Source organism: Cupressus sempervirens, chromosome 11 (genome assembly GCF_028749045.1).
Source record: "Cupressus sempervirens isolate cs-2001-9-10 chromosome 11, ASM2874904v1, whole genome shotgun sequence".
In the NCBI taxonomy this organism is placed as follows: Eukaryota; Viridiplantae; Streptophyta; class Pinopsida; order Cupressales; family Cupressaceae; genus Cupressus; species Cupressus sempervirens.
The window spans coordinates 759,773,006-759,783,208 of NC_143128.1; the positions used below are offsets into that span (position 1 = coordinate 759,773,006).

The following is a 10,203-nucleotide window of genomic DNA, read 5'->3' on the forward strand; positions in this document are numbered from 1 at the left end:
TTTAGTTGATTTTCTAATCATATACTAACATTTTCAAATACAATTACATATTCAGGTCAATTGGGACTACAATTTTCAGCATTCCACTAGCAGTAACGGCCAATGGCAATCAACTTGTCACAGCAAATCAAAATGCTTCTCAAGCAAAACATACAGAACACAAAGCCTTGTATGTTGCTGCCAGCATATAATATGCTATTTTAAGCTGCCAGTATATAATATGCTATTAGTCCTAGTTTGTCTAGATAAAATTGTACTCTTGTTGCCTAGAAATAATGTAATCGGCAGTGACTATGCAGCCACGAAAATGGTTGCTCATACCTATGGAACACGTGATTTTTTTCCATTAAGTTTTTAAAAAGTTACATACAATAAACCATTTTTGTGGCCGGATAGCCATTGGTATAAAACAGGGTCTAATCATGTCAAACCGCCCTCAAAAGTACTTATAAATTATACTCATTCAAAAAGAACCCTCAATAAAACTGCAGTTACACCTTTGCAAGAATATTAAATAAAAAACACGGTCCAAATGAACATTTTAAACTTCAAAACATTCGTAACATTTGCAACTTTGAAATCCTCTAGAGCATTAAAAGCTTGTCCTTATAAAGCAAGCAAACATATCATTCCATATAGCTGGTTTTTGTCAACTAGTTGCCATGTCTCCTCTATGTCGCACCACTCACATGAATTGTGGAACCCAATCCTCTATTTAAGATACATTGTATATCTGCAAAAAGTAGGCAGAACACTAACAATGGTAAATCCATTTTGATGATCAAATCTGACAATAAAATGGTAAAGGGAAAAAAAAATGCTTCAATGACGAACTTGCCTTGTATCAACCTAGAAATCACTAGATTCCACAAAAAAATTGTTACTTGCTCTCCAACACTTACCGGGAGGGGTATATCTTAAAAGATCTTACAACAGATACACCAGCGTTAGCAACAAAAAAGTGTGGCCTGAATCTCCCTCCAATATAAGACAGTGCACCTTGACATTTTCCAAGATAAAGCAGATATTTATGCCTTGAGAATTTTTTACACTGCAGCATACCTGACACTTGAGTTTTAAAAGCATGGATGTCCTAAAACAGACTGTGCTTATGGTGGTATACATGCAACTCTGTCTTTCACCACTTCATTCCAATATATTGTTGAGCACATTGCATCAAGTCTTAGTTGCTGGGTCAGCATGATGGGTTGAGAAGCAAGATAAAAGTTATTGGCAAATCTGGACTTCGAGAAGGTCAAAATGAACAAGTTTGCCTTCTGCTAGGGATTTAAGTATGAACATTAAATGCAAAATACTAAAAATTACTACAAATATAAAATTTGATGTATTTACTTTATATCAGACAATAAATTGACTACAATCCTTGACAGAAAAAAAAATCCGTTCACAATTAAAAATTTCTCATTAAATAAAATATCCATCAAGTAACATCAGCTATCATTGATATGTTCAATCCTAGATGCATGAATAACCTGACAATCTGACTGCCATTGCTTTATTAACAAATTAAGTAAATGGAAAGCATATGAATATCTTCTTGATTGATAGATTAAACAGAATTAACAAATCTGTGCCATATTATTCTCTTATTGTTTGCTTTCATACATCTCAAACAAATTTGCAATCTGCACCGATATGTATATGTTAATATAACAGGTAAAGGTGTACGATAACGGGTGGGTGCCTTTGCCATTGTTATGGTAAAGGTGTATTGCAGCAGCAATTAGATTATCAAAGATAACATTAAGAAGATTACAACCGGCGCAAGAAATCAACCACCATCTCCTAGTGAAACAACCAACAAAATCATAGACAAAAATAAGACTATCAATATCTTCCCCTGCCCCTAAAACCACCCCCACCACGACCACCACCTCGTGGACCACCTCTTCCTCCACCAGGTCCACCTCTTCCACGAAACCCACCACCACGACCTCCCCCTCGCGGGCCACCTCTTCCTGGTTTAGTAGAAAACAAATAGTTATATTAAAAACAAATTAGTACATGTTATGCATCCATATAGATTATCTCCTAAACATTCACTCTCAAATTGATGCACAATGAATTTTACATATCTCAATGTAACCTATCTGTTCAATAGAAAATACAACTTTTCTAGCACAAAATTAGATCCTTCACAAATCATACCTCCACGTCCACGGCCACCACCCCTGCCTCCATTCTGTGACTTCTCCCTGCCAGAGCACAACCCAAACAAGCACCATAAGATTATACCTTAGTTGAACAAGAAAGCTAAAAATGTCTCAAAGATTGTTTTTCCCATTAAAATGCCAATTTAGTGCCACAATAAAAATGTAGCCATTTCTCTTTATTTGGCAGCAACAGCAAGTTATAGAGAGCAGATATAAAGGCAATAATAATGCAGGCCAAATAAATGGTCATATGTTCCAGTACAAAGAAGAAAACATTATGTCAACAACATCCCCTATAATTCAAAAAAATGATACACAGACTGCACATTGATCAACAAAATAAATTAATAATTAAGCATTCACAATTTACTTCCAAGTTTTACAAGAAATACGCTTACTTTGGTTGGGGAAGAAATCTTTGCAAAGGTAGCAGCTTTGCAGGATCAATGAAAAACTTGTCACCGGGAGAATATGAGGTAGCTATTATACCTTCCATCATCTTTACAGAAAAATACTGTATGGACGACACAATCAACACGATCTCATTAAGTGCTTCTATGTAGTTTAAAAAGGAAATCATATAAAGCAATGCATACATTAAGGTTCTAGAACAAATAAATAAAAAACTCAGATTGTCTTACAGCTTCATTGATGGGACCAAAAATTTCATCAACTTTTCCTACTTGAGTTTTATTCTGTAGGAAAATGGGAGCATTGAAGTAAGGAATTTTTTCATTAGTGAGCTTGGATATCGCATCTCCTTCACAAGCATGGACAAATGACGCAACCTCTGCACAGATATATACCAAAAAAAAATGCCTTGTGTTTTCAGAAAAAAATGAATCAAAGCTGTTAAAAAATATTACACAATACCAAATGGCTAAACATGAGAACAATAGTTAATATCCAGAAAGTGACAACTATACAGTTAAGATAATTTTCAGGCATTTGTGTCCAAAAATGTGATCAGAAAACATCTAGTGAGAGTGCATATAAAGTTGTTACATATGAGAGAGTATGTTAACATTGAAGACAATGCTATGCTGGAAGTCATTACATCTTTGAGAAAAAAATGAGGATATTCCCTGTGAAGTAAAATCCCAAAACTAGTATTAAACAGTTTAATCACATTTGGTCTTGCCTTACATTTATCAGTATTGCAGGGGTTTAATTGGATGGAAAGCAATTTGTTTGAAATTATCCTGAATAATATAGGCAACCTTACGAGTATTGATATTTGACTATTATCATACTAAAACCATATGGGAAAGAATCCCCTTGACGTGAGCTTCCTGCAAGTGGTTACCCTGTCCTTGAAAGGAGATGACCTCAAACATTTTCAAACATGCCATGTACCAATCAGTTGATAAATGTGCTGAAGTTCCTCCAACCTAGAGCCATTTCTGACTTAAGAGTAAAATGCATATTTAGTTGCTTGCACTTAATTTTGTCTGATCCAGTGACAATCCTGAAGGTTTTACTGGTAAAGTGGTTACCCTGTCCTTGAAACTTTGAAAGGAGATGACCTCAAACATTTTCAAACATGCCACATCTCATGTACAAATCAGGTGATAAATGTGCTGAAGTTCCTCCAACCTAGAGCCATTTCTGACTTGAGAGTAAAATGCATATTTAGTTGCTTGCACTTAATTTTGTCTGATCCAGTGACAATCCAGTGACTCTGTTTTTGCATCTCTTGCACTCTTGCATTCTGATGAAGGATCACGTAGTGTGATTTGAAATGTTGATGTTAAAAATCTTTACACAATCAAATCCAGAAACAAATCAATGTAATACAATGGATTGTAGAAATTTTATCTCTTTAATATTGCTTATGTTATTATGTACTGATTACTCTCTATTTGGGAGACTTGAAAGCCGAAACTATTCTAAATCAGTGGTTTTTTTCAAGTGCACACCCATTTTGAATGCTTTAAGTTTTGAAACTCACCAATAATAACTTTTATAATGCTATTCCAGCACCTATTTGTAACCTTCAACACCTACTAAATAAAAATTTCATCGGCTCAAACTAGATACTTAAGAACTATTATGCAAACTGGCCTTTCACGAACCAGATATCACAGAGATCTGAATTGCATGCTCCTTGGTGATATTAAACAAAGAAAACAATTATCAAGTACAATACTTCAAACAGCCAACTAACAATTTCAGGTTTTTACAAGACCATAATTTTCTTAGAACAGCTGTCCAGTAATCTATTGGACAGAAAGAACTTTTGCACTCCAAAAGGTATTTTACCTAAATTTGAAAACTTTGTAGTTTATATTCTAAGAAATGCCCGTAGATTGTCTAGGACAGCTCTGGGTGATAGTTCACAGCTATGTGTTGCAAATTATTGCAAGGAAGGCATCCACGTGGGTTTGAATATTATATTTCAAAATTCTGTACTTCTGCATTTGCGGCAATAATAAAAAGCCCATATTTTGTTCTCGCCAATTGCTGTTATTTCTTTGTTTCTGTTACGTGTTTGTGGTGTTTGTGGTATTAAGGGGAGCACCCTTCATCACTGGTAATGTAAAAGATCTTATTTAAATTCTATATAATTGTTAAGCGCACAAAAGTATAGAATGCTTCTCAATGGAAATGTACCTGGGCCACACTTGGTCTACCTAGGTCTGCCCTGGTTCAACCCTGGCTCGGCCTGGGTTCGAACGCAGGAGTGAACAAAGCTAGAACCAAGAACTGGTTCAAACTCAACTCTGGTCAGGGCCTTAATCAGGCAAACATGCTTGATAAATATTTAGCATTCAAACATTAAGTTCAATATTAACATACTAATATCAAGTTCAACAATTAGTTTTAACTTGTAAACTTCTAATCATCAAACGGATTTTCAAGATAATTGATATCACCATTATCTTTGTCATTAGATGATGTAGAACCTTATATGAACCACAAGCAGTGCCAATGCCACTTGCAATAAGAGAGTGTTCAGCATGGTGGCTTTTGAATTCCTCAATTGTAATATGGTAGGAACTAGAAGCATCCAAGTCAATATGCTCTAGCTCTATATATTTTGGCATAGAACTAATCTGGGCGCCTTGTCAAAAACTTTGATCTGAATGCCAGCAAAACATCTTATACCATGTTTTTAAGGATAGCAAGCATGCACCATTGTCAACCTATTATTAATGGGCAGAATTAGAGATATACACAAAGTTAACCATGACAATCTTGTCGCCATGTATGTGTAATCCTCATATCCACATCAACTATTATTTTGTGTTCCACAGGGACGCGTCCCCTATGGTTTTGGGGTCGTACCCGTACCGAGGACGAAATAGGGACGCGGGGACAGATTTTGGCCGTCCCCTGAGTCGTCCCCTTTTTGGCAAATTCGGAAACATCCCCGAAGCGGCCCATTATTTTGGGTAGGAAACTTGGGGACTGCCAGCAGTACCAGGGACGGTTTTGCCGTCCCCTATCTATCCCCAAAACTGTTGGCCGTCCCCTTTTTGTCAAATTATCTGGTAAAGGCAAAACACCCCCAAAAAATCATTTCTTTTCTAAGTTTTACTATTTGTGCGACCCCTAGTCATCTTAAAGACATAATAAAAATATGCAACCCATATTTGGTCCATTAAAACACTAACTCTTCTAATCATTTTTACATTTGACATACTTGCTAAGAGGAAGAAAAAACATAAGGGCAGTAGTAATAGTGAGGAAAGATTGCGTATAATATTTACAAAATATTTTAGTTCGACTTCTCTTTATTTCATTTTGATTTCAGCATGATACTTGGAGCCTTTAGGCATTTTGATTTTTGCTATATATGTATGCAATACTGTTATAATGGGAGTACTTAGTATTTTCCATTTGATAATATTTCATGTTAATGCGATCAAATTTCGACAATCCATGATAGCTATGTAAATTAAGTTTCTGGATTAGATTGTGTATAGATTTGTTTCAAGTCCAGACAGCTGGAGATGTTAAGGATTAAAGTGATGAAAACCTCTTGCTCTCTCATCCTGATGATAGATCACGTAGTGTGATTTGAAACATTGATGAAAAAAAATCTTTACACAATCTACTCTAGAAACTTAATTTACATAGCTATCATGGATTGTGGAAATCTGATCACATTAATAGATACCCTTCATGGGAGGGAAATTTGTTTCAAGTGCAGACAGCTAGAGATGTTAAGGATTAAACTGATGAAAACCTCTTGCTCTCTCATCCTGATGATGGATCACGTTGTGTGATTCGAAATGTTGATGAAGAAAAAAAAAATCTTTACCCAATCTAATCCAGAAACTTTATTTACATAGCTATCATGGATTGTGGAAATTTGACTGCATTAATAGATACCCTTCATGGGAGGGAAATTTGTTTCAAGTCCACACAGCTGGAGATGTTAAGGATTAAACTGATGAAAACCTCTTGCTCTCTCATCCTAATGATGGATGACGTAGTATGATTCGAAACATTGATGGAAAAAAAAAATCTTTACACAATCTAATCCAGAAACTTTATTTACATAGCTATCATGGATTGTGGAAATCTGATCGCATTAATAGATAGTCTTCATGGGAGGGAAATTTGTTTCAAATCCAGACAGCTGGAGATGTTAAGGATTAAACTGATGAAAACCTCTTGCTCTCTCATCCTGATGATGGATCATGTAGTGTGATTCAAAACATTGATGAAAAAAAATTCTTTACACAATCTAATCCAAAAACTTAATTTACATAGCTATCATGGATTGTGGAAATCTGATCGCATTAATAGATACCCTTCATGGGAGGGAAATTTGTTTCAAGTCCAGACAGCTGGAGATGTTAAGGATTAAACTGATGAAAACCTCGTGCTCTCTCATCCTGATGATAGATCACGTAGTGTAATTCGAAAAGTTGATGAAAAAAAAAATCTTTACACAATCCAATCCAGAAACTTAATTTAAATAAATATTTCATGTATTGATCTTCTAAAATGTCTATGGTGAATGGTTTATCAATGTTATGATACGCATATTTAAATTATGTCTCCATATATAAAAAAATCCCCTTTTTTTAAATCCTCATCCCCTAAAGTCTTGTCCCCTAACTTTTGGCTTCGACCCGTACCCGTACAAAAAACACGTTCCCGTCCCCTAAAACGTCCCCGTCCTGGAAACTCCATGGAGCATAGCTATTATTCCCTGTAACATGGAAGAAAACTCTACTGCATCTATTGAATGGCAACTTAATAAGGGTAGTGTTGGATAGGGCCCATAATTGCTCTGAAGAAAAGGAGAATAGGTCAAGAGTTTGGGAATTTTGAAGAAAATAATTATAAAACTGGAGAAATACAAAAATCTAATTTCAAAGTTCATAACAATAATCACAAAATTGAAAATATTATTAACCAGGTAGAGACTAAAATGTGATAAAGAGCGATTTTGTACATAAATAATTCATAACATCAGAAATTATCAACTAACTGTAGTACATAAATCTACACATACATGGGCATACTAAAACTATATATCTGCAACTACATAGTTATATTGAAATACATTAAAAAGTAAAAATTGGCTCCAAGCTTCAGCCAGGACATGTTTAAATTACCCAAATATTTCAGGTTTCAACCAAATCATGCCAAAAACAGCATACTCTTGATTCAACGATTGGGACATATCTTCAGCATTAAAGCTATTATTTCTTCAGCATTGTCGCTTTAGATCAAAAGCGTGCTTATACATTGACTGTGAAGACGTCTAGCATACTTTTTTTTCAAAAGGTCTTTAGAGTTCACATAATTTAGAAAAAATGCTCACTTCAAGTTCTGTTGTGGGAATGGATTTTTTTCTACTTAACCTAAGCATGCAAGTACCTCACATGTAACTTTAAAAATATGGTATGTACAGTGTTCGCATTGTTCAGCATTGCTTGAGGTACTTTGACACCAACACTTACTCCAAGTTACGTGCCGAGCATGAATGATTACACTCACCTAGGATATGCAAGCATAATAAGTACAGCTTTGGCATTATTCAGCGCTGCTCGGAGTACTCTGGAGCTAACACATGCTCCAAGTTATGCCCCGGACAAGAAAAGTATGTTCACCTTGGTTATGCAAGTCATTCAAGACTACACGGGAGTTCTGATGCGTAAACTATTGGCATTATTCTTTCAAAACTACCATTGCGAACAAGAAAAATCTGATTTCACGAAACTGCTATGGAAAATTGTAAACCTGTAGGAAGCCAAAGAAAGGTCTGTGTTTTTTTCAGGAATGTGTATTACTTACCAACAACTTCAGAGGGAGGGCCTTCGTCGCGGTATCCTCCAAAACCACCTCTACCGCCACCACCTCCACCGCGTCCGCCACCAAAGCGTCCACCACCTCCTCCTCTGCCGCCTCCCCTGAAACCCCCTCCACCCCTTGGTGGTCTCATTTTCGCTTGTCTGTGTAACTTAAAAAAGGACTCAGTAACAACTTCCTTGCACGGATATACAGAAGAAACCTCTTTTACAGAACTAAGATATACAAAGTCTGCCTCAATTCAGTCCTATGCCGATTATGATATTAGAGTCATCAAGGTTAATTTTGTTCATTCGCGCTTCCAGGGGTTTAGCTTTGAGGATTTAGGGTTTGTGGACTTCGGGACCGAGTTAGGGTTTTGTGCGGTTTAGTGTCGTTTTAATCCCATGTGTTTTGGACTCAGAAAACGCTTTTACGAAGTCAGAATTTTGTAATTCATAAACTTTTGTACACTCGAATTTTCTTTTGTTTTCTATTTACTTTAATTTGATGTGTGTGAATATGATGTTTAATGTTATGTTTAGGTTTTTTTCCTATCAAATTAACAAAAAAAATTCTTCTGTTTTCTATTTACTTTAGGATGTGTGTAAATATGATGTTTAATGTTATGTTTAGATTTTTTCCTACTAAATCAATAAAATTATGTTTAGGCTTGATAAGTTTTAAACTATAGAATATATCAATTATTAGTTCTTATTTAGGAGGTAACTTGTTCCAAATAATTTATTTGACCAAGTCAATAATCAATAAGAATAGAGGATTTAATTTTATTACACCAAAACATAATAATTAGTTATTATCATTTATTTATTAAAAGTAGAAAATATGATTTTTTTAATTTCTCATTGGTTTGAGCAATGAGAAAAATTAATTTTCTTCACAAAAAAAAACACAATTTATAGCATAATAACAATAACAAGGTAAAGAAATGAAAAGTATCAAATCCATTCTAGAAGTTTTGTAGAAATTCTTCTCTCTATTTTGGAAGTTTCCACAGTCTCCTTTCCAAGCTGTCATAAATCAACCCCTATGATCAGAAATATCCAAATGGTTAAGCCTATTACTCATACTATCCAACAGCAAAAAAAAATCAATTTTTTTATTCTTCTCCTTCTACTTTTAAAAGCAATAATACTGTCTAAAAATATATGGTAAGGAAAAACATTTTTCTTTCTGATAAGTAGGAGATAATTTCCATAGCAAGTCAAATTGCGATATTGCTATCAAGATTTAACTATGATTTTCAGTCAAACTCATTGACCCATGTTTCATGAGTAGTGATTCACCCTTGTGAGCATCACCTAGATCCAATGAGTGCTAAGGGTTCCATTTATTCTCATGAGAGATGGATTCATGTTGAATCACTACTCATGAAACATGGGTCAATGAGTTTGACTCAAAATCATACAGTTAAATTTTGATGGCAATATCACAATTTTGCTTTCTTTTTTGAATTCGCTAGAGTTTGGGCAAAGATACAATAATGTATCTATGGTCTTGAAGAGGTTCAAAATCAAATTTTACTTTCTTTTCCAGCAAAAAAAATAAATTTGATTGCAGGGTGTTGTAGAAATTTTAAACAAACAAAATATATCAAGTGTTGTATCGTAATTTGTTTTCATTGTAAGGAACTTTGCAGGTAAAAAGACAATAGCAAATCAGTTTAATTTTAATTTTGTTTATTGATATTTGAGGTCTATTTGTGGGGGATCTTTTATTTTTGTTTAATATGACCCATCTTTGCTTTGCTGGCATT

General features: G+C 34.8%; 1 protein-coding gene across 1 annotated transcript; it reads right to left on the bottom strand.

The window, feature by feature from the left end:
- Window positions 1-1,532: 1,532 nt before the first annotated feature.
- On the bottom strand, window positions 1,533-8,799 carry LOC149531825 (H/ACA ribonucleoprotein complex, subunit Gar1/Naf1 protein). The gene is made up of 5 exons (XM_089809445.1): window positions 8,433-8,799; window positions 2,816-2,964; window positions 2,573-2,688; window positions 2,170-2,216; window positions 1,533-1,979 (listed from the first exon to the last, which is right to left on the bottom strand). Exons 1-5 carry the CDS (start codon window positions 8,578-8,580, stop codon window positions 1,849-1,851), a joined length of 591 nt encoding a protein of 196 aa, XP_089665571.1. The 5' UTR covers window positions 8,581-8,799; the 3' UTR covers window positions 1,533-1,848.
- Between the last annotated feature and the right edge of the window lie 1,404 nt (window positions 8,800-10,203).